We start from the raw sequence: 24329 nt of genomic DNA on the forward strand, positions 1-24329 counted from the left end.
TCTCGGCTCACTGCAAGCTCCGCCTCCCGGGTTTACACCATTCTCCTGCCTCAGCCTCCCGAGTAGCTGGGACTACAGGCGCCCGCCACCTCGCCCGGCTAGTTTTCTTTTTTTTGCATTTTTTAGTAGAGACGGGGTTTCACCGTGTTAGCCAGGATGGTCTCGATCTCCTGACCTCGTGATCCGCCCGTCTAGGCCTCCCAAAGTGCTGGGATTACAGGCTTGAGCCACCGCGCCCAGCCGGCCCAATAGGTTTTATGATGAATTCTGGGGCTTTCTTTTCCTTTTGATGGTGATAGAATTAAAAGGCTACAGGTTTACTGCTTTAATAGTACCATCATCTTGCTTTTTCCAAGCATATGTGGGCTGGTAGTATAAGAGGAAAGACAGTTGTAAGCATGATTAGGTCAGGGAGGCATCCAAGAATAAAACCTTAGAGTCAAGAGCATAAAAGTAACCAAAATGAGTGTGGTTCATTTGGCCCTGGGTTTCTGTCCTTGCTTTGCCAGAGGACTTGGGGCTCTTTCATGCAAGCAATCTAAGCACATCCTGGGTGGCAGGGAAAAGTTGGAGGTTATTATTTCCTGTGTTACAATAGAAGAAACTGTAGCACAAAGAGGCCACATGGCCTGAACGAATGCATCAACTTGACCACATAGTCTGGCCTTGTGCCCTGCAGGCTTTATTCCAGGTCTGACAATAGCTGTCATGTGGATACAGCCGTGCACCATTTACAAGGTACCCTCACATTTATCGTCCCTGTAGTCTGCACAATAACCATGAGATGAACAGAGCAAAACATCAGACTCCCATGTTTTACCAATGATAAAATTAAGCTTCCGCCAGGCACAGTGACTCACACGTGTAATCCCAGTACTTTGGGAGGCCGAGGTAGGCAGATTACTTGAAGTCAGGAGTTCAAGATCAGCCTGGCCAACATAGTGAAATCCCGTCTCTACGAAAAATACAAAAATTAGCCGGGTGTGGTGGCGGGTACCTGTAATTCCAGTTACTTGGGAGGCTGAGGCACGAGAATCGCTTGAACCTGGGAGGTGCAGGTTGCAGTGAACTGAGGTCACGCCATTGCACTACAATCTGGGTGATAGCGCAAGACTCAGTCTCAAAAAAAAAAGAGTTTCAGAGTGGTTGGGTAATCATCCTCAAACTCTGTTCCATCAACAGAGCAGCGGCTCTGATAACTTCAGATTTACAGATGAGGAAATCAAGGCTCAAAAAGGTTAAGTGACTTACGTGAAGTCCCCATCCAGGTAACCAAATACCTAGTGTACTTTGACTCACATCAGGCCAGTAGGGCGAATAGATAAGAGGGGAAGAGGATGACCACTAATGTTTCCTGCTAAGCCCTGTGCCAGGGACTTTGTCAATGATGATGGTGAGAATGATGGCAGAAATAACTCAGTGGTTGCATACTATGTGTCAAGCACTGTCATAAGTTCTTTATATGGCACCTCATTTAATTTCCCCAACAGCTCTGTGAGGAAGGTATGTTACCATCCCCGTTTCCCAAAGGGAAAAACTGAGGGTTTGCAGGATCAAGTAGTCGGCCAAGGTCTCAGAGCTGGTCATTTGTGGAAGCAGGATTCAAACCCTGGCAGTCTGGCACCAGCAGTGGTTCTCATCTACTGCTCCCAATGACCGTCCAAGATCAGTGAGCTTGTCTCCATTTTGCGGTCTTTTTGAGCTGAGAATTAGAGTCACTTTCACACAGTTAGCAAGAGGCACCTAAGTGTCCAACCCAGGTGCATCTGACTAGACTACATCATCTTAAGGGTAGGAGGGCTTAGGCCATGGCACCTGCCAAAATGGGGGGTGCCATGACATGTGCATGATGTGAAATACGCACGGGCAAACCTTCTGTTTGCCCTGAACAAGCCTAGCTTGGAAGGAAAAGAAAAGCACACCATACCAAATATGCCAATCAGAAAATAGTCACACTGGCTGGGCGCGGTGGCTCACGCCTGGAATCCCAGCACTTTGGGAGGCCGAGGCAGATGGATCGTGAGGTCAGGAGTTTGAGATCAGCCTGGCCAACATGGTGAAACCCTGTCTCTACTAAAAATACAAAAATTAGCTGGGCGTGGTGACACGTGGCTGTAATCTCAGCTACTTGGGAGGCTGAATCAGGAGAATTGCTTGAACCCAGGAGGCAGAGGTTGCTGTGAGCTGAGATTGTGCCACTGCACTCCAGCCTGGGCGACAGAGCAAGACTCCATCTCAGGGGGGAAAGAAAAAGAAAAAGAAACATAGTCACACTGAGAGTCACCCCCTCCTATGTGCAGTGCTCTGGCCTTCCCAAGCACAGTCACCACCCAACACCCCCGCAGGGAAGCATGAATGGGGAAGGAGCTTTGTGACATGGCCTTCAGTCTATTTTCCTGCAGGAGGCCCACCCTGGGCCTTCCTCCACTATACATTTGATTGCTGCTCTCTCTGCTAAGGGCCCCTGCCAGTCCCCACTCCTCACAGCACTTCCTCTGGTATGTGTCCGCAGGGATTTACCTGTCCAGGCCAGGAGGCTGGTGGACCTGATGAAGAATGACACGGTGGGTCCCTGGGATGGGAGTAGGCAAGAGAAATCCCTGGACACAGAAAAGATCAGCTGTGGACTGAGGGGTGGTTGGGAGCCTGGCGTGGGTTTCTAGCAGACACATCTGAAGCCTAAAACGCTGCTCCTCTGGAAAGGTGATTCCTATTTGTTCAGTCAGTCGGCTGTTGAAATTAAACATCTATTGTGAGTCAGGCATCAGGCTGGGGCTGGAGATACATGAAAGAATACAACACAGTCCTGTCCTCAAGGAGCTTGGAAGAGGAGACCAATGTGAAGAATCAAATTACAGAACAGTTGCCACGTGCTCCATCAAAAGGGTTCTGCATAAGACAGGGTGGGGTGCAGAAGGGACCGGGCCCTCTGCTTAGGACGGTCAGGGAAGGCTTGAGAAGGAGATTTTGGCTGTTATTCTGGGCACATGGCCTATGGGAGAGCCCTGGTCTGCAAGGAGCAGTACCAAAAAATAAAAGTAGAGGAGATGTTTGAGCCAGGTTCTGAAAGATGAATATGAGGCTCTCCCTCAAATGAAAGCTTGGATCTCAATTCAGAGGCTGTTTCTAGGTGGGTAAAATAAAAAGGAAGATTAGGATGAGTTATGTTATATATACTTTAATGTACAACAAAGTCTATTACTGGGAGGTTTTCAGGGTATTTCTACCCTTAATGTCAAACTTTTCTGGATCTTGTTCTCACCTTTCTCCTTCCACCCTCTTTTGGAAGTACAGATCAGAGAAGTAAAGCTATGCAGGCCTGGGGCAATATAAGAGGCTTGAAGGGCCGTGGCTGCCCTGGGGCCATAGTTTATGGAATGTGTATGGCTGCACCCTCTCCACACAGCCCTGTGACTTCACGTACTTCTCCAGGTCCTCCTTGGAGGAGACAGATCCCAGAGGTGGCAAAATCTTTTCAGAGCTTGTGCTTAGAGCTGCCACCTTACTCTATCCATCCTCTCTGGCTTGACTAGTTCATAGGCAGAGCTAGTCACCAGTGTGAGTACTCCAAATTTGGAGAGCTCCCTCTTAATGAAAGGTGGTCCTTTCTCTGTTAAGGCAAAATTAGAATTCAGGATTTCTAGAAGATTCTGGAACAAACGTTCCTGTCCCATGGCCAAGACCAGCTTCCTTATCCCCTCCCCACTTCCTTGCTATGCTGGAGATGGAGGAACAGAGCTCAGAGGGCATCTGTATCCACTCCCACCAGGACACGTGGAAACTGTGACGTGTGTGCTTTTGTGTGTGAACAGAGCCACATGGAAGTTCAATGATTCCACCTAAAATAATGAACCATTAGCACCTATGATCTCAGGAGCCCAAAACCAAGGAACAGAAAATTCGAAAGTCCATGAGACTCTAGTGTGTGAGGACCCATCTTTTCTAGTGTCAAGCGCTTTGTGTTTTCCTTGGCTTGACTCTGGGACAAGGTGCTTGATTGTGTGTTTCTTACTCATTTCAGAGGATACACTTTCAGGAAGACTGGAAGATAATAACCCTGTTTATAGGCGGCAATGACCTCTGTGATTTCTGCAGTGATCCGGTAGGTCTCCAGGCCCTTTACTCAAGACTCACCCCCAGAGAAGGATTTTCACAGCCCAGTCACTTGCTCTGCCCGGGAGCAGTACAGCTAAGTTGGGACTCAGGCTCGTGGTTTGTCTTGGATCCAGCCTGGGATGAACCCCGAGACTGAGAAGGCATTCACCTCCAGGGAGCCATTCAGCTGGACAAGCAGGATTGGTTAAAAGATTGATCCTGATTAAGTTTCCTATCAAGGGAGCTTGATCATATCATTCTAGAAACCAAGATAACACCCATTGACTAGAAAAATCTTTCCTGTGTTCAGAGAGAGTCACAGGTTAGCTCCTTTCCCCAGTCTCCAGCGGCCTTGCCGTCTCCACCTTTGTGCTGTCACTTGTATGGAAAGGTTGAGTTCCTCCAGGCATCTGGGCCAGCTTCAGAGCCATGTCATTCTGGGCTGGTGGGAAACCCAAGATCAAGGCTGCTGCTCCATGGATGCTGCATGTCCTCCTGGAACCTGGAACCTCAGTCTCTGAGCTGATAGAAGCCTGACAGGGCATACCCACTAGTCTCCCACCCACGCCTATGCCAGGAGTGTACTAGGAGCAAAGCAGTGGCAAAGGAAACACAGGCCCTGTCCTCAGGAACTTGCACTGCCAGCGGAGAGAGGCACAGGCAATTCATCCTGCACAAGGCAGACATCAGGATGTGGTTGTAGGGTTGCACACAGAAGGGAGGTCTAAAAGCAAAGTTGGCTGGCATGGTGGCTCACACCTGTAATCCCAGCACTTTGGGAGGCCGAGGCAGACAGATTACCTGAGGTCAGGAGTTCGAGACCAGCCTGGCCAACATGGTGAAACCCCATCTCTACAAAAATACAAAAATTAGCCAATCATGATGGTGAGTGCCTGTAGTCCCAGTTACTTGGGAGGGTGAGGCAGAAGAATCGCTTAAACCCAGGTGGCAGAGGTTGCAGTGAGCTGAGATCACGCCACTGCACTCCAGCCTGGGTGACAAAGTGAGACTCCATCTCAAAAAAAAAAACAAAAACAAGAAAAAAAAAAACAAAGTTGCTGTGGGACCCTGGTGTGTGGGGAAGCGGGGGTTGTTGGAGAGATTTACACAGAGCAGGAGACTTTCCAGCTGGGGCTTGAAGATGAGGAGGTTTGTCAGTCAGATAGGGGACCAGCAGAGTCAGGTTTAGGAAGTAGTGCTCTTGCTGTGGCCTGTAAGCACCTACCTGGAGGGACGCCCCAGCACCCAGGCCCCTCACAACCCACTTTCCTGGCATCAAAGTCACCAGGAGTCAGGATTTTTCAAGCTGTGATCTGAAAGGCCCAGAGGGGAGCCTTGGGGCTGCTGGTGGCCCATGGGGAGGTGGGACCCTGGGCCCCTCCCCTGCTCACGTTAAGTGACACAGCTTTGGTATGTTCCATACATCAGGGCTTTTGTTTAGATTTCAATCAGAGAAAGAGTTCCACTGCTGAGAAAGCTTTAAAACCGCAAATATCGAGATCAGGAGAAACAGTTAAAATGTGTTTAGGCTTGGTGTGGCGGGTGTTTCACAGGACCCTCTTCCCCCTCTTCCCCTCCTGTTATTGCTTTGATTTGTGTAGGGTGTGCTTTCATACATGTAGGGTGTGCTCAGTAGCCCCAGACACTGAGGCTCCAAGCAAAAGAGATCGGGCCGTAGGACAGAGGCTGCTCAGGTTGCAGGAGATCTTAGAGGTCATCTGCTTTGACATCCCCGTGTTAGAGGGGCCCAGAGATGTGATGCTCCGGCTCTACAGCTAGTGGATATGGAGTAGGTCCAGAGCTCCACGCAAAAAAACAAACAAAACAAAAAGAAAAACGGAAACCTGCGGATCATGGGGCTGGTGTCGAGGCTGGGGCCCCAAAGACAAACACTGCATTTCAATATTGCCCGCTGTGACTGAATACAGAAAGAAGGGGACTCTAGCCAGGTGCAGTGGCTCACACCTGTAATCCCAGCACTTTGGGAGACCGAGATGGATGGATCACTTGAGCCCAGGACCAGCCTGGGCAACATGGTGAAACCCCATCTCTACCAAAAAAAAAAAAAAATTAGCCAAATGTGGTATCATGTATCCATGGCCCCAGAAACTTGGGAGGCTGAGGTAGGAGGATTGCTTGAGCCCAGGAGGTGAAGGTTGCAGTGAGCTGTGATCATGCCACTGCACTCCAGCCCAGAAGGCAGAGTGAGACCATGTCTCAAAAAAAGAAAAAAAAAAAGAAGGACCCAAGAGAGAAAGTAGCCCGGTTCTATAGAGAGATTTGGTGACAAATGGTGTTCAAGGGACACTTCTCTTCCTGCAGGTCCACTATTCTCCCCAGAACTTCTCAGACAACATTGGGAAGGCCCTGGACATCCTCCACGCCGAGGTACGGAGGCTAGGCCGTGAGACCTAGCCTAGAGGAAGCTCTGGCGTCCTGCTGAGACCTCCCCGGCAGGTCACCTTTGTTGTGGATCCCAGCCCAGATGCATAAATGGGGAGCAGGGACAGTTGGAGGAAGTGGATGGGGGCAGGTGGAAGTCCCTAGACCTGAAACTTCAGCAGGAAGCGCAGGTCCCAAACCCAGGTGAGAGCCTGGAGCTGCCCAGCCTCATCCTCTTGGTGACTGATTTTTGCCTTTTCTCAGGTTCCTCGGGCATTTGTGAACCTGGTGACGGTGCTTGAGATCGTCAACCTGAGAGAGCTGTACCAGGAGAAAAAAGTCTACTGCCCAAGGATGATCCTCAGGTCAGACAGACACTTCTCCCCAGTTCTGCTAAGAATCCTCACTGCTAAGGGCAGTGGTACCCTTAGCAAATTCCTTAGAAAACCCAAGGGCCAAAGTGTGAAAGGGCTGTGACCACTCCGTCTTCTAACCTGGAAAGGCCTAAGGCGAGGATATCCCAGGATTTTTCCACCCTGGTATAGGCCTCAGCCCTCCTCAGGGTGTGCATGGAGAACTACCCCTGCACCCCACCTCTGTTGCCATGGCAGCCACAAGGCACCCTCTAGGCCTCCAGAGGGAAGAGTAAATGCTAGGAATGGAGTCAAGCTGTGTGGGCGAGGCCCGGGGACCGCCCAGGCCACTGCTGGGACCTGCTTCCAAGTATGTCCAGAGCTGACCTGTCCCCTCCTAGAGGCCCATCTCTAGGACAGGGGTGCCTCTGGTTGGTATGGGTGTTCCACGTAAAGCATTCACAGATACAGGGCCACTGTCACTAGCCAGAGAAGGAGGTCAAACCAGAATCAGCAGGGTCCAGAGGATACAGTCCTCCCCAGAGAGTAGAAAGCACTGGTCCTCAGAAGTTGCCTGAGAGGACGTCTTCACCCCTCAGCCTCCAGAGCCAGACAGAGCTGGCTTCCCCATCTAATACAGGCTGAGCATCCCTCATCCGAAAATCTGAAATCTGAAATGCTCCAAAATCCAGAACTTTTTTTTTTTTTTGAAACAAGGTCTCACTTTGTCACCCAGGCTGGAGTACAGTGGTGCGATCTCAGCCCACTGCAGCCTCCACCTCCCAGGTTCAAGCAATTCTCCCACCTCAGCCTCCTGAGTAGCTGGGATTACAGGCACACCACCACGCCCAGCTAATTTTTGTATTTTTAGTAGAGATGGGGTTTTACCATGTTGGCCAAGCTGGTCCTGAACTCCTGATTTCAGGTGATCCACCCTCCTCGGCCTCCCAGAGTGCTGGGATTACAGGCGTGAGCCACCGCGCCCAACCCAAAATCCAAAACTTTTAAAATGCTAACATGACACCACAAGGGGAAAATTCCACACCTGACCTCATGTGACAGGCTGTAGTCAAAACACAGGTGCACAGCACGCAGTTTACTCAGCAGCCCCGAAAAGCCCCCTTCAGCTGCGATGCACTATCTTTTCTGCACATGCCCAGATCCTGTGGCTCAAGCATGCCCACAAAGCGTAGCAAAATGGCACATGTGCAGGTGAGATACTCCAACGACAGGTTCCCCACGAGGGCTCATGTGGGGCTAAGACCTGCGTGCATTACTCACCTAGTTTTTGCTCATTCTCTGTGTTGTAAAGATGTGGCTGAAAACGATAGCCATAGGGTAATGCAAATATTCCAAAAAAAAAAAAAAAAAAAAAAAAAAAATCTGAAATGCTTCTGCCTTAAAGCATTTCAGATAAGGGAGACCCAGCCTGTATCACACATCTCCAGGACGGTCGGGAATAAGACGTTTCTCTAAGTGAAGCATGAATATTTCCCACAGCCTTCCTTCCTACAAGTTCTCCTCTGGACTGTTAGCCAAGGTCACTGAGGCTGTGCTCCCCTACCCTGCCCCCCAGCTCTGTTACTCGGTACAGGTCCCCATCCCAGCCCTGAGCACATCACATGGTAATTCTTCATGTGCCTCTCTCCCCCACAGCCTGTGAACTCAGTCTGAGTCACTGCTAGCACGATGTAGGGGCTCAGCTGCTGTTTGCTGAATGACTGAATAATTCACATGGGCCAGACTTGCTCTTGGAAGTTAAGGGGTACCTTTCCTGCTCCTCTGCAGATCCACGCCATGCCTCACCTGGGGGACCCAAACTGCACAGGTCCCCTGGAGAAGGCCTCACAGTGCTGTGAGCAGAGACAGGATGGCTGCTGGGTGACACGTGCCTATGAACACAGCTGGTGTCAGGCATGCTATTTCCAACTGCTGACTCATCCCCTGGCTCCCACTTTCTCCAGTCACTGGGCCACACAGGGGATCAGTGTCTTCACTCCATTTCAGAGCAGCTTACCAGAAAGCCTCTTGCTACCCATCCTGGCAGGGTTTTTTAGACCTTTCTAACTAAAGGTTCAGGATAGACATTTGCCAGGCCCATTCACAGATCTGAGATGGCCAAGTCACTGAATGTCAAGGTTGGATAGACTCAGTCTTTTCCTGCCGCCTCTGCAGTGCCCTGCACTCCCCACCTCTCCACTGTTTCTTTTTTCTTTTCTTTTTTTTTTTTTTGAGACGGAGTCTCGCTCTGTCACCCAGGCTGGAGTGCTGTGGCCGGATCTCAGCTCACTGCAAGCTCTGCCTCCTGGGTTCACGCCATTCTCCTGCCTCAGCCTCCCAAGTAGCTGGGACTACAGGCGCCGCCACCTCGCCCGGCTAGTTTTTTGTAGTTTTAGTAGAGACGGGGTTTCACCATGTTAGCCAGGATGGTCTCGATCTCCTGACCTCATGATCCGCCCGTCTCAACCTCCCAAAGTGCTGGGATTACAGGGTTGAGCCACCACGCCCGGCCAGCTCTCCACTGTTTCATCAGGTGGTTGTGCTTTCCACTGCAGTGCTGAGTCTACCCGGAGCCATCCCTGCTGTTATCACCTCATCCCCCTGGACCAAAAGCCCAGATGTGCCAGGTAGCTGGCCAGGTCAGAGATGCAGACTGGATGGAAGCAGTTTAATATGAAGATTTAATATAGAGATTAAGAGCTCAGGTTCAGAGCCAGGCAGACTTGAGTCAAGTCCTAGCTCCCACACTCAGCACCCATGCAACCTTGAGAAACTTACTCAACCACTCTGAGCCTTGGTTTCCTCATCTCTAAAACAGGGATAATGAGAATACCACTTCTAGAATGGCTGGGAGGACTAAACAGGTTAATACCCATAAAGTTATTATTGCAGTGCTTGGTATACCTTTCAATGTTAATTATTCAGTAATAACTACTAAAATATATTCAAATCAATGTATCTCAGCAATTATTATTGTTGTCACTGCAGTATGCCTCATCCGCACAGCACTTTCCTCAGACAGCCCCAAGGTGAGTCGGCTCCATAAAAGTCACTCCTACAGATGGCAGAAGAAGTCTATTTCATTTTCAAGAGCAAATCCAGGTCTAGGAATTTTTCTCTTTTCTTTTTTTTTTTTTTCTTTCGAGAGAGAGTCTTACTCTGTCACCCAGGCTGGAGTGTAGTGGCACAATCTCAGCTCACTGCAACCTCCGCCTCCCAGGTTCAAGCAATTCTCGTGCCTCAGCCTCCTGAGTAGCTGGGACCACAGGCATGCAGCACCATGCCCGGCTAATATTTTATATTTTTAGTAGAGACGGGCTTTTGCCGTGTCAGCCAGCCTGGTCTCGAGCTCCTGACCTCAAGGGATCTGCCCACCTCGTCCACCAAAGTGCTGGGATGACAGGCGTGAGCCACCGCGCCTGGCCTGGAAATTTTCTTTAACTTCATTTGGTGTGGTCAGCAGGTCAGCCAGCCAGGCTCCTCATTAGCACAGATTTCTGAACTCCAAGTTACAAGAAATATGTTGAGTCTCAAGCCAACGTTTCTGCTTCCCTTATTCAGGATGGTGATCTTGATGCAGTGAGGGTTTCTCTTTGGTTTGGTCTGCAGGTCTCTGTGTCCCTGTGTCCTGAAGTTTGATGATAACTCAACAGAACTCGCCACCCTCATCGAATTCAACAAGAAGTTTCAGGTAAGCTGGGAAGGTTCTAAGACTTCCCAGAACTGCTGTGTGATTTGATTCCTCTGTCTGGAGAACAAGTCAATGCTTCAGTAATTTTGACCCTGTGTGGGCAATGACCACTGACTAGTTTGCTGATTTTAAAACACCCTGAGACACAGCGGGGGCTGCTATTTGGTTTGTTTGAATTGCGCCACAGAACCAAGTCCCTGAACACAAGCCACTGAATCTCAGTTCTTGGTCGTTACATGAAATGAACGTTTCCACTTGTCCATGGCAAACACGGATCATGGAAAGAAGTTTCAGAGTGGATCTATCCAGATCCGAACCTCGACTCTGCTCACTGGTTGTGGAACATTAGACATGTGGGCAATGAAACTTCTCTGAACTTCCAGCTCCTGGGTGGGAAACGTAGGCTGAAAGACCTCCCTCCCTCGAGGGTCTCCAGGGTTCAGCAAGATAAGGTGCATTCCCTCTGCCCTCCGTGCCGATAGAATGGATGTTCTTGGGGAGCACAAGGAGAAAGAAAGTCAGGAGATCATCTCCATCTTGTGAGTTGTTCGTTTTAGTCCTTTCTCTAGCACATCTTTGACCAGAACAGCTGATTCCCTTAACGATTGAGTTTCTCCCCAACAAAAAATTTGTCCAGTCACTCAAAGAGGACAATGGTAGGCTTTTCTTCTAGACTAGGCTGCAAACAGCTGCCAGAGTGGATCCATCCTTCCGGGAGTCCATGGACTCCTTGGGGACGGCACCATTTCCCTGCAGACCATTTTGGGGGCAGCTATACCTGCCAGGTGTATCAGGGCTCAGGGAAATGAACCTGTATTTATTATCCTTTGTGTCTACTACCTAGCACTCGGGATGACTCCCCAGCTGGACTTCCTTTATTTTATTATATTTTATTTTATTTTATTTATTTATTATTTATTTATTTATAATGAGACAGGGTCTGACTTTGTTACCCAGCCTGGAGTGCAGTGGCACAATCTCGGCTCACTTGCAGCCTTGACCTCTAAGCCTCAAGTGATCCTCCCGCCTCAGTCCTCCAAGTAGCTGGGACTACAGGTGTGTGCCACCACACCCGGCTACTTTTTGTATTTTTAGTAGAGATTGGGTTTCACTATGTTGCCCAGGCTGGTCTTGGACTCCTGCACACAAGCAATCCACCTGCCTCAGCCTCCCAAAGTGCTGGGATTGCAGGCAAGAGCCACTGCGCCAAGCCATACTTCCTTCTGCTGTGAGCAGGCACCTCGGACTCTGGGGGAGGAAGTGCCTGGCCCACATCAGAAGAGAAAAAACAGCTGAGGTTATGGCCATGAGAGCAACCCTGTTTCAATTGGGGTTATTGGGTGCATGCAACTAAAGTTCATGCAGTTTCTGACTAATTTAAACAGATTTAATATTTACACAGAATCTCTGACAGAGCTAGAGAGCTAGGGTCAGGAGCTAAGCCATGAGGAATCATGGAATCCTGGAATTCTAGGGGCCAAGCCATAAGAATCAAAATCAGGGCTGGGTGCGGTGACTCACGCCTATAATCCCAGCACTTTGGGAGACGGAGGCGGGTGGATCACTTGAGGTTAGGAGTTCAAGACCAGCTTGGCCAACATAGTGAAACCCTGCAAAAAATACCAAAATTAGCTGGACGTGCTGGCACATGCCTGTAGTCTCAGCTACTCGAGAGGCTAAGGTGGGAGGATCACTTGAGCCCAGGAGGCGGAGGCTGCAGTGAGCCGAGATTGCACCGTTGCACTCCAACCTAGGTGACACAGTGAGACTGTCTCAAAATAAAAAAATTAAAAATAAAAAGAATCCAAATCAGGGCCGGGCGCGGTGGCTCACACCTGTAATCCCAGCACTTTGGGAGGCCGAGGCGGGAAGGTCACGAGGTCAGGAGATAGAGACCATCCTGGTTAACACGGTGAAACCCCATCTCTACTAAAATTACAAAAAATTAGCCAGGCATGGTGGCGGGCGCCTGTAGTCCCAACTACTCGGGAGGCTGAGGCAGGAGAATGGCGTTGAACCCAGACAGAGCAAGACTCCATCTCAAAAAAAAAAAAAAAAAAAAAAAAAAAAGAATCAGGCCACAGACCTGGTCCAGGGAAGACATCACAGACTCCACTGTCACTGCTGCTTCTAGGAACTGGATGCAGCTGCCACCTTCAGCAGAATGGATGTTTTGCCATCCCTGACACAGGCAATGATTGGTGAAGCCTCAGTCATGTACCCACGCCCTGGCTGCAAGAGGGGTTGGGAAAGCGGGTGTTGTCGTCTTTTTTAGCCTCCACAGTGGGAGACAGGCTGCTCTCTATGCAGTGGGGTCTTCAAACTTGGAAGTGGGTTCAGATGCTGAGCAGCCGACAAGCAGGAGAAAGATTCACCAACATCGCCCTGCCGGCCTCTGCAGACAGGCCAGCTGTTCCCAGGCTGATCCTGGTTGCCACTGAGGCCCTGGTCTAGTGTTTTGGAGATGCCCACGTGTCAGCCGTGTGTGGCCATCACGCCCTCTCTCAGAATCATCTCACACCCTACTTCCCACAATAGCTGCGGCTCTCATCACTCTCCCTGGAGATGATCATTCCTATTAATAACCACAGTCACTCACTTGCCACTTGCCATGTGCCAGGGACGCTACACACTACTTCTTTCCACTGCCAAAAGGCGTGTGGTTCCACCGTGAGCCCATCTGGCTATCCCCAGAGTAACCAGTAGCATCGGAAAGGACTTAAGAGATGGCCCAGGACTCAGCCAACATTTACAAGGGGAAACAGAGAAAAGGGAAGCAGCATGCTGGAAGTCACTCTGCTAGTTTGCAGACCTAGCAGACCTTCTGAGAGATGACCTTCTCTCCTTCCCTCATGCCTTACTCAAGGCAGACACTGGCTTGGGAGGTCAGACATAAGACATTCCTGGCCTAGGAATTGACCCTGGGAAAAGACAGTGTGTGGTATCTTCTGAAGTGACATCATTCACATTCCCAGGTATGTAACCCTGACTTCCCTCTCCAGCCAGAGTAATCCCAAGGTGATAGAAACCCTGGTTAGCAGTGGAATGGCTGAGTCAGGCTAGAGTGGAAGCCGGAACTGGGGTAACAGGTTTTCCTAGAAGTGACCCCAAGCAGAAGCTGTGAGGGTTACACAGATCTGAGAGCCTCAAAGAAGCGCACACACACCATGCACAGGCAATATAAATATACATTAAATTTTGATTCGCCTTTGATTTTTCTGAACAAATGTAGGACAGAAATAAATTCTTAGGATTATTCAGAATGTCATTTAACCAAAGACCACCCCTCAAGTCCTCAATCAGAATAGCTTTAAAAGGAGTCAAGCTGACCAGGCATGGTGGCATGGTGGCTCACACCTGTAATCCCAGCACTTTGGGAGTCCGAGGCGGGTGGATCACGAGGTCAGGAGTTTGAGACCAGCCTGATCAACATGGTGAAACCCCATCTCTATTAAAAATACAAAAAGTTAGCCAGGCGTGGTGGTGGGCATTGTAATCCCAGCTACTCCGGAGGCTGAGGGGAATCGCTTGAAGCCAGGAGGTGGAGGTTGCAGTGAGCCAAGATCGCACCATTTCACTCCAGCCTGGGCGACAGAAGGAGACTGTGTCTCAAAATAAATAATTTTTAAAAATTTTAAAAATTAAAAAAATAAAGTCAAGCTGATAGACTTTTCTTACCGTTCCCTTTTCACAGACTAGCTCAAATATATGCAATCGCAGCAGAGTTTCGGGCCAGGGGCTGAGATAAAGGCTGATCTAAAATGTAAATGATCTAAAATGTAAAATCTCAGTTGAGATTTTGCACCAGGTTGATTTCACTCAACAGTCAGATTCTGTTTAATTCTGTGTTGGAGAAAGAGATGGATCAAGGACCGAGCAGGTGCAGAGAGGACCGCCTGACCTCTGTCCCCTTTTCCTCCTGCAGGAGAAGACCCACCAACTGATTGAGAGTGGGCGATATGACACAAGGGAAGATTTTACAGTGGTCGTGCAGCCGTTCTTTGAAAACGTGGACATGCCAAAGACCTCGGTAAAGAAAGCAAGCATCGTGGATAAAGAGAATCCACAGATAGTGTGTGGCTGTTTCTGAGTGTCATTTACATGATCCAGCGTGTCAATAACTGCCTTTCTTTTTCTGCCCGGTGACCAGGAAGGATTGCCTGACAACTCTTTCTTTGCGCCTGACTGTTTCCACTTCAGCAGCAAGTCTCACTCCCGTGCAGCCAGTGGCCTCTGGAACAATATGGTAAGGTGGCTGCAGTAGGAAAATGCATCCTCCCTCTGGTAAGAAAAAGACTCCACAAAGCCTTCGGAGGACCTTGGAGGCCCATCGTGCAGGCCGTGTGATTCTGTGCACAGCAATGATAAACAAACCCCATCTCCTTCCTCCCTCCCTGCCTCCCGCACCCCTGACCTGCGTCCTGAGCTTTCCATTCTGACCGCCTCTTCCTCACTCCCCATCTCCCTGCTTCTTTGTTTAGCTGGAGCCTGTTGGCCAGAAGACGACACATCATAAGTTTGAAAACGAGATCAATATCACATGTCCGAACCAGGTAGAGTGGAAAGCACATCCTTCCAGGCTCCAGCTCCATTGGGCTTCTTGGTTCATTTCATCCTAGGCCCTCACCCTCACCCCAGCTCTGCCTGCCCACCCACCCCAAATGCCCCATCTGGTTGTGCTGAGAGGGATGACCACCCCCAGTGACCCAGAGGCCTGGGAGCGCTTGGTCTCTGCATGGCTGGAAGCCCTCAGACATGTCTGGGCTGGAGACAACTCTTTGAGGCAGGCAAGATGAGCATGGCAGCCACATCTACCTGTCATTCTGAAAGCTGAGGGCAGCAGAGAACTTCAAGGGCAGATGGGGCGGAAGGATCTCTTGTCTTCATATAGCCCCTGCCTCCATGACAATGTGGGCAGAGCGAGGAACCAAGATCTAGATCTCTAATTGGATGGGGGCAGGGGAGTAAATTGGAAGCTGGAGCTAGGGAAGGAAAAGCAGGACAAGCCCCCCATTTTTACTCACAAGTTCTCAGAAAGATTCTTGGAGCTCTGCAGCAGCTGCCCTCAACCCCAAGAATCCCTCTGTATACCCAGAGGGCTCCTAGGCTGACACTGAGAACCAGTGCACAGGGCTTATGTGAGGCAGGACCAAAATCATCTGACTTTTCTTGCCTGGGCAGGAAGGGGCCGTAGTCACTGCAGGGTGGGGTAGGTGTGGAGTGGCAAGGGAGCCTGAGGAGTGGAGACAAGGGCTTTTTCCAGCAGAAAGAGGTGCATGGTTGCAAGAGGGGAGGGTGGAGAAAGGGAGGCAGCACAGCTATCCTCACCCAGCCGCGCGGGAGGTGGAAGGAAGACAGGCGTGTTCCCGTGAAGCATGAATTGATGCTCATTCTTTGTGCTGGGTTCAGGTTGCAGAGATGGCCCCCTGCATCTTGGGAGGGAGTCAGCCTGGTAGAGGCCGGGCTTGGGACACAGGACAGGGAGGCTGCAGCTGTTTGTGCCAGGCCGACACTTACTGAGTGCTGGCAAGCAGAGAAGCAAGCAGAATTTGCTGCCGTTGCTCATCCCCGTCTCCTTACAGGTCCAGCCATTTCTGAGGACCTACAAGAACAGCGTGCAGGTACCTGCCTCTTGCCTCCCCTTAACTCACCAGGCAATGCAATGGGCAACCCCTGGGCTGGGTCAGGCCCAACAGGACAGGGTGGGAAAGTGGGCAAGAATTCTAGGTGGGCATAAAGGCCGCACACCTGACCTTCAGATGGAGTAGTGGGCAGCGTAAATGCTGTGGATAACAGCTGGAAGGCATCCAGCCAACCCAATCCCAGCTTCATTGAGACATAAGTGAAGAGAAATCCCCTTCCTTGTAGAGCTGGTGCAGAAGCAGTGGCTGCTGTGGGGTGGGGTCATTTGTTGCTGCCTTGATTCTTGCACTGGATGGTGGAGGGGTCTGAACTAGATGAGTGGACCTCGACCTGTGGCCGATACTCAAAATCACCTAGGGTGCCTTCTTCAAAAGGCCTTTTGAGGCCCCTCCCCAGGAGTAGGACCCAGGAATCTGTATTTTTCAAAGCTCTTGAGATACATCTGATAGCCAGTTTTTCTGGTCCCTTTCAACCCTGAGATTCTGGGATTTGTTCTGTGCCCTTAGGGTCATGGGACCTGGCTGCCATGCAGGGACAGAGCCCCTTCTGCCTCGCCCCCTACCTCAGGTAAGCCCCCTATGGCACAGCAGGACCCAGGGCCCCTCCACAGGGGCTTCTATGCCAGTGAGTCCTCTGAACTGACTTTCACACTCACTAAATGGCAGTGATGGCCAGTGCTTGCTGCCTGCCTGGGTGGTCACCTGGGACGAGTCCCTGTTTTGCACTACTGTGGCTGGTGGTGACACCATGCGCAGCAGGCACCAAGGCACCTAGGACCAGGAGCTATCTCCTGCCCACCTGCACCTCTTAGAGGGAGCACAAGCGGAGGAGCCCTGTGAGCACACCCTTGGTGCCTCAGCACAGAGGTGGGCCCGAGTCCCAGGAGGAAGGTGGCTCTGTGGCCCCAGGCTCTGCAATCACTGCTGCCTGCAGTAGGGCCTGGAAGATTCCCTGGGCTCTTCAGAAGAGATGTGGGGGCAGAGAAAGGCCCAACATGACTATTCTCAGACTCTTGGTGGAAATTCAGAACCCAGCTCTAAACGGGCTGCACGTCAGGTCCTACACCTCGTCTTATGTGGTTTGATGCCCGTCTAGTGCACTCAGGCCATGGCTGGCATCTCCCATGACCATGGCACTAAAATGGGCTACTACTCTGCCCTGCCCTCCCTCCCACCTTTCTCTTCTTTCTTCCCTCCTTCCTTTTCCCTTTGCCTCTCCTCCCTTTCCCCACTTTTCTTCTTCTCCCTCCTTCTCCCTCTCTGCACCTCTCTTTCCCTGTAGGTCCAGGATCAGTTGTGCCTTATGGGAAAACTGTCCTCACGTAACTTTGCCTCCATGGCACTCTGCACGCCCAGCCCTGCACGGCCCTGTGCTCATGCAGATTGTGTTTCGGATCTTGCTTGAAGCCAGAGGCACTAGAGTCTGACTCAGCTTCCCTCCTACAGCCCTAAGTGTGTCCGCTTGTCTTTCCAGTGCATGCTCTGAGACCTGCAGACATCCAAGTTGTGGCTGCTCTGGGGGATTCTCTGACCGTAAGGACTCTTGGGCCCTGGGTGGTTTGGGAATAACTAGGTCAGCTCCAGATCCCAGTCCCCTTAACTTAAGGGCCTGCATGCCTGTCCTCTGCCTTTTTTTGCCCGTCTACCTGGCTCTGTCAATCCAAGAGCGTGCCAATGATTCGATTTGCGGCCGCTTTCTCAAACAGATATGCAGAGGACATCTTTTTCAAGAGTGAACTGAATTGTCTCAGAGGGCAGAGATTTTGAACACCCAATAACACTTTTTTAAATATATGTAAAAATATGTCATTTTGACTCAACATTCTCCTAAACCTCCCTGTGTGGGTGCTCTTTTTCCTTTGGATTACGCTTTATAATCAGCTGAGACCCTCACATGTGTTTCTTCTTTGCATCTGCATGGAAAGCAGCAAGGACTCCTTAGTTGTGGATAAGGCTCTGCTAACTTCCAAGAAATGGGGCTATTTTACTATCCCAGATCATCACTTTCCAGCAGCATGTCCAAAGCCTTGAGGGTACCTTACAGAATGCCCCAGAGGGAAAGAGGAGAAACGTGAGACTTAGGAGAAATCTGTCCACTGCAGTCACTTAAGCCAATGAGCTCTCTCTTCATGCTCATAAAGAACTTAGGGGCAGCCAGGCGCGGTGGCTCACGCCTGTAATCCCAGCACTTTGGGAGGCCGAGGCGAGTGGATCAAGAGGTCAGGAGATCGAGACCATCCTGGCTAGCACAGTGAAACCCCCATCTCTACTAAAAATACAAAAAATTAGCCGGGTGTGGTGGCGGGCGCCTGTAGTCCCAGCTACTCAGGAGGCTGAGGCAGGAGAATAGCGTGAACCTGGGAGGCAGAGCTTGCAGTGAGCCAAGGTCGTGCCACTGCACTCCAGCCTGGGTGACAGAGCGAGACTCCGTCTCAAAAAAAAAAAAAAATTTACAGACATAACGCTGGGAATGATATTATTAACACTCTCACGTTTGTAAAGCACTTGAGAGTTTTCAAAGCGGTTTTTACAACTGTAATCCAATTTGATCCCCAAAACACTCCCTGTGAAATGAGCAGGGTATGTCCTCAGCTCAGCAAGGAGGCAGCTAAGAGTTGGAGAAGGCACACAGCTGGAGAGGAGGATGGCAGACTTAGAGCCGAGGGCTCCTGGTCCCGTGTCTGCTCCTGCCACCACGAGTGCATTGGGAACCCCCTCTTTGGAAGCCCTGCACATTCATGGCCTCCCTGTTTCTGACTTGCTAATTTTCCTGTGGACTCTGGTATATTTTCAAAGGCTGGCAATGGAATTGGCTCCAAACCAGACGACCTCCCCGATGTCACCACACAGTATCGGGGACTGTCATACAGGTAATGTTAACCTTTGGCCACTCCTGGGGCTCCCCCTACAACAGAGATTGGGTGTGGCTTTGTCTCCTGTAAATATGTAAATCCCAGAGGTCGAAGACTTGGTCTGGAAGGGGCTTTCAGAAAGAAAAAGCTATATATTTCTGCAAAATGTGAACATTTGGTGAGTGGAGAGGATATTTTACTGTTGATAATCCTTTTTTTTTTTTTTTTTTTTGATTGTGCAGAGAAAGTAAACCAGGGTTCTTATCAGACTCCTGGGTCAGCAAATCCAACAGGAAATGCACCAGAAAAGCACCAAATCCTTGAATCTTCACCTCCCTGCTTGCATGTATACGTGTGCACGTGGTGTTCCTGCGTCTCTGTTTACCGTCCTTATGTGTTTATTCATGTTGTCTTGTAGTCACACGACTGCCTTTATATATATGTACACATCTGCACAGAAAACCTCTGAAACCCACTGCGCACTTCGAGAGGGCATAAGCAAGACACAATCACTATCAGCCATGTCTTGAAAGATTAGCAATTCGACAAGAGGAAAGGGTGAGAAAGGGCATCCCGAACACAGAAGTGGAGAAGCTCAGGGTGTGTCAGGCGAGCGGTTGCGTGTAGATATTCTCAAGTTTCTTTCTTTCCTAATAAAGTTCTCATTCCTGTAGGCTTCAAAGTAAGTGGCGAGTAGCTCAGAATTTACCTGGGAAAACAACTAGAACTTAGCTGGCCACAAGGGGGCAGCGTGCTCATGAGCGGCGGAGCCAGGGGAACACCTTTGCTGCCGCCTCCCTTTTCTTCTGAGTCAATTTGCTTCCTGGGGAAGTGACAGGGAGCAGGGAGGGGGTGATCAGGACTGTGATGGTTCTCTGGCCAGACCTGACCAGAGTCCCAGAGAGGATGGGTTTCCAGGGCGGGAGGGAGGCGCCATCACTCAGCTTGTACCACCCACAACGAGGACCTAGGGTGTCCTTAGCTTGGGGATATCAACCCCTCAAGAACAGAGGTCAGTGCCTTCCTGCGCCAAGGTCCCTGTGTTTCCACAAGTCCTTGGTCGGGTACCTGGTCCTAACAGGCTGCCACGGAACAAATCAGAGCCTCACTGACTCACCACTCTGCTCCTAATGAGGCTACAAAAAAAAAAAAAAAAAAAAAAAAAGAGAGAGAGAGGAGAAAGCACAGCTTATTACAATCAAGAAAGAGCATGAGGTTGTGGCAGGCTGCCCTTGGTCTCAGCTAAAGAAGGCAATGACCTCACACGATAGCATGGGAAAAAAGAAAAATCAAGTAGACAAACCACATTGCAGGTGATAGATACGCGACGTGCACCTGGTGGGGCAACCTGGGTAAGTGAGGTGATGTGCCCAACTTTACAAACAGATCGACCAGCCGGGCTCGTGGGATTCAGATATGAACCAGCAATCCTCTACTAAAAGTTTCTCTCTGCAGCAATGGGAAAATTCAGCCATTGCTGTGTTTCTTCCTGCAAGTGAAGTCCATTACAGCCTAATGTCTCAGTCTTCTAGTTCTAGCTCTAGCTCTAAGGTCTCAGGTTCAATGGCTGCTGTCCCTTTAAACCTTCATTTGTCCTAAACGTTTCAAATAGCTTCCCCCAAATGCACGTGTGTTAAAGATGGAAGCTCTAGGTCAGGGTCTGAGAGACAGCTTGACACTTGATAGAATACATAGACTACTGTGTCTCAAAGTGTGTTCCATGGAACATTAATTCCAGACCTATTCCTGGAGAAGAGAAAATCCTTTGTATTTGAGGGGGAAACATTACTATAGCCTTCCTCTGGGGAATTCATGTGCGTATTAGCATATTAAAGGCTCTGATAAGGCCTGCAACGCAGAAATCTATTTAAGTTTTATCTGTTTAACCCAATGTTTCCCTTAATTCTGGAACATTTTCTTTGTTCATAACACCTGTTAACATCTCCTGAAAGTGTTCATGTAGTAGACTCATCTGAGAAAAGCAATTTTTGAGCCATTAAAGCTTCTAGATTGGAAAAACTAGGCAATTATTGATACTAGATCAATTAAGAATGCAATTTGAGCCTCTTCCCCCTAGGAAACAAAGTGAAAAGAGTGGATCTCATGGAGTTAGGGGAGAAGTAGACCCGGAATTCGTGGGGGGTGGGTGGCTGTGAACAGGACCTGCAGAAGAGGCTTGGCTATGAATATTTCCAAGGCCCCTTGACCTGTGAGATTCTATAGTGAACGGTTCCAGCTTTGGCCAGTTTAACAATGTGGCGGGCCCAGAGGTCTTGAGAGCATTGCCTCTTCTTCCACTGAAATAAGTTTGCTTGTTTGGGATCATTCAAAGGACCAAAATAAAATTTACCAAAAAAAATGCCTTTGTTTTAGTAACTAGGGGTTCAATCTCACATGACTGAAACTCCTTCAACAAATGTTACTGAGCATCTACTCTTATTTTTCTGTACACGTTAGGTGACAACAGATGACCAGAGCCCAGCCATTGAGCTCATAGTGTAACATAAATGATATGCATCTGAAGGGTCTAAGGTGGACTAGCTGTTTGATATGGGTCTATTTCCTTTCACGTTTCACACAGTTCTGATCAAAATGAGAGTTTGACTGTTTTTGCGCTTTTGTGTTTATTTGTCATAATCCTTTTCTTCTCCTGGAAGTTTTCACTTTAAAATGAAGTCAGGGAGAGATTTTCATAGACTGTTAGTCTTGATCAGCCACCATACTTGTTTTAAAACGAGGATGCCTTTAAACAAGAAATTACAGTAGGAAGTACTTGATACGTTTGTGTTTGCATGTCTATGTTTATATCTTTATTGGAGGAGAAAAGGAGGCAGAATTAGAACAGAGTGATTGGCGGAGGTATATAGGCTTATAATTTCTTTTCAAATGTAAAATATTCTGATTGGGTGCCTTTAGTCCAGAGAAAGAAGGATCAGAAAGCAACAGCTTCATGCAGAGCTGGAAAAGAATCAGGTGCTCAAACAAATGCCCATCCACTGAGCAAGTTAGGCTCAGACATCTAATGGAAAGGTGGGGAGCAAGAACTGAGTGAAGGAGAAGGACAAGATTTATGGCATCTGCTTTCTCTCTACCATCTGAATTGCTTGCAGAGCCTCTGACTTAAGTCCTTGACTACTCTGGCATGCAACAGTCTACTTCATTCCAAGCATTCCATGAATGAAGAACAACTATGACTCATGGCCTGTCCCTTAGAAGTCTCTGCTGGTAGGCTGGAAGCTAAGGCCATGTTCTTCAAATCCACTGGCCTGGAATAACATGCTGGGATTCGAAAAAGAGACAAGAAAAAGAACAGTAAATACCATATATATGAACATCAGATTTTGTTAAAATAGAAATACTACTTCTGTGTGTCATACTCAATTTATTAATAAATGCATAAAAGGAAACAGGGTGTACCTTCAAGTTAGATTAAGTGAAAATTAGATGGGGCATTGAAAGGTAGTGAGCGGCCACTCTTCTGAACCTTCCATTGGAATTTACCTGACTACTGAGCAGAGAAGAGCTTTATCTCTTTTGCAAAGGCTTCCAGCTCAAGTTGGGTTTCAGTGACCTTTAGCAAGTTAGCCCGTGTGCACCTTATTTTCTTCCTCTGTGAAATGGACATAGTCACATCTACATCATTGGCTTGTTGGGAGACATGAAATAACGGAATCTAGTGCATGTCTGGGCACGTAGTATATACTCAGCTAAGCATTCTCCCCCCGGATTTGGTAAGGAAACAGCTCTCTCATCTTCAAATCCTGGGTTCGGTTGGGAACCAATATATTAGGGAATTCAAACTTTTCTCAGAATTCCTCAAACACAAAGAGATGGTCTGGCCCATCTCAGAGGTGCCGATGGGCACTAAGAAGGGTGGGGGCTGTTCTTTTGTCAAGTTTCTAGATTGATTCAACCAATCTGTCTCTCCCTCTCATTCACTGGCTTGCTCACGCCCTGCAGTTCGGGAGGGGACGGCTTCCTGGAGAATGTGACCACCTTACCTAGTAAGTAGCCATTAGGGGCTTGAATCTGTCTACTGTTCCATCTATCTGGCCGCTTGGTTTCCCGAGAGTGCCTCCCAGCTAAGGAACAAATGACATCTGCCTCGTGGCCCACTATTTAAGTAGGAGACAGGAGGCTATGAAAAACCAGCCGAGGTGGGTAGAATAAACACTGGATTTAGAGCCTGAAGATCGGGGTTCAGTCCCTGGCTCTCCAATGTGCTTGTCAGGTGACCTAGGACAAGTTACCCACTATTCTTAGCCTCGGGTTTTTCCAAGAGGCCCAGGAGGTGCTGAGACAAATTAGGTAGTGACCCTTCAATGCACTGTGAATTGTATTAAAAATGTATTTTAATGTAATTTAATTGTATTAATACAATTTAATACAAGAGTGAGACGCTCTTGCCACCCTGGCCCACATAGTCATCAGGTCATTTCAACTTAGGGTGGCTCCAGCTTATGTCCAGGACACACACTGCCTCCCTGCCTCTCCCCCAGGAAGCATGAGGATGATAACACAGCCCACTTTGGGGTCCTAGGTCCCACGGTACCAGAGAAGCTATCCTGCTTTCTGTTCTGAACCGTCTGCATTCTGTTCACCCTCTCCTCTTCCAGATATCCTTCGAGAGTTTAACAGAAACCTCACAGGCTACGCCGTGGGCACGGGTGACGCCAGTGACGTGAATGCATTCCTCAATCAAGCTGTTCCTGGAGCAAAGGCTGAGTACGGCATTTGGGGAGGGAGGGAGCCTGCAGGGTAGGGAGTGGAATGCGAATAGTACCCTTTAAGATCATAGTGCTGGCCTCTACGTGCAAAGGGGCACTTAGCCACTTGTGAGGCTCAGGCCACCCTCTTCCCTGCTGCCCCTGTGACGAAAGTTGTCACAGGCTAGAGGGGCTGTGGCCTTGGAGAGATGTGATGCCCCTACAGGTTCAACTCCTGACCTTGCCTTCATGTGCAGCATGTTCTCATAACTGGATGAATCGACTAACCTTATCCAATGTTTACAACTCACCAAAGCACAACAGTGCTAGAGAGATCCACTCTCCCCAGAACCTCACAAGTGGCAATTCCCCAAAAAGATCAGAGAGGGACAACCAAATGGATGGGGCAAGCCTTCTGGCCCTAGAGGCATCTGGAGTAATGAGTCATGTCCCCTCCTTAGCCCCATAATGGAGCTAACAAGAAATGGAATGGAGAAGCCCAGAGGCACCCAAAGAAGAGCAACCGCCAGCCTCCTGGGATGGTCTCCAAAGGGCCCCTGCCCTGCTCCTAGAGACCCCAGCAGCCTAGGTCTTCTTGCTCTGTGCAG

The 24329-nt window shown here is 49.4% G+C and overlaps 1 protein-coding gene across 2 annotated transcripts in view; it reads left to right on the forward strand.

The window, feature by feature from the left end:
- Positions 1-24329, forward strand: part of PLB1 (phospholipase B1) — a 149649-nt gene that overhangs the window by 80380 nt on the left and 44940 nt on the right. For both annotated transcript variants that reach the window (XM_017877010.1, XM_017877011.1), the window contains exons 22-35: positions 2513-2564; positions 4022-4102; positions 6418-6483; positions 6742-6842; positions 10440-10521; positions 14447-14551; positions 14672-14767; positions 15003-15074; positions 16104-16142; positions 16671-16731; positions 17638-17696; positions 18960-19033; positions 22976-23019; positions 23632-23740. In XM_017877010.1, the coding sequence (XP_017732499.1) occupies positions 2513-2564; positions 4022-4102; positions 6418-6483; positions 6742-6842; positions 10440-10521; positions 14447-14551; positions 14672-14767; positions 15003-15074; positions 16104-16142; positions 16671-16731; positions 17638-17696; positions 18960-19033; positions 22976-23019; positions 23632-23740 (1041 nt within the window). The remainder of the gene's footprint in view (positions 1-2512; positions 2565-4021; positions 4103-6417; positions 6484-6741; positions 6843-10439; positions 10522-14446; positions 14552-14671; positions 14768-15002; positions 15075-16103; positions 16143-16670; positions 16732-17637; positions 17697-18959; positions 19034-22975; positions 23020-23631; positions 23741-24329) is intronic.

The sequence above is a fragment of the Rhinopithecus bieti genome, unplaced genomic scaffold (assembly GCF_001698545.2).
Source record: "Rhinopithecus bieti isolate Rb0 unplaced genomic scaffold, ASM169854v2 scaffold_7681, whole genome shotgun sequence".
NCBI classification, from domain to species: Eukaryota; Metazoa; Chordata; class Mammalia; order Primates; family Cercopithecidae; genus Rhinopithecus; species Rhinopithecus bieti.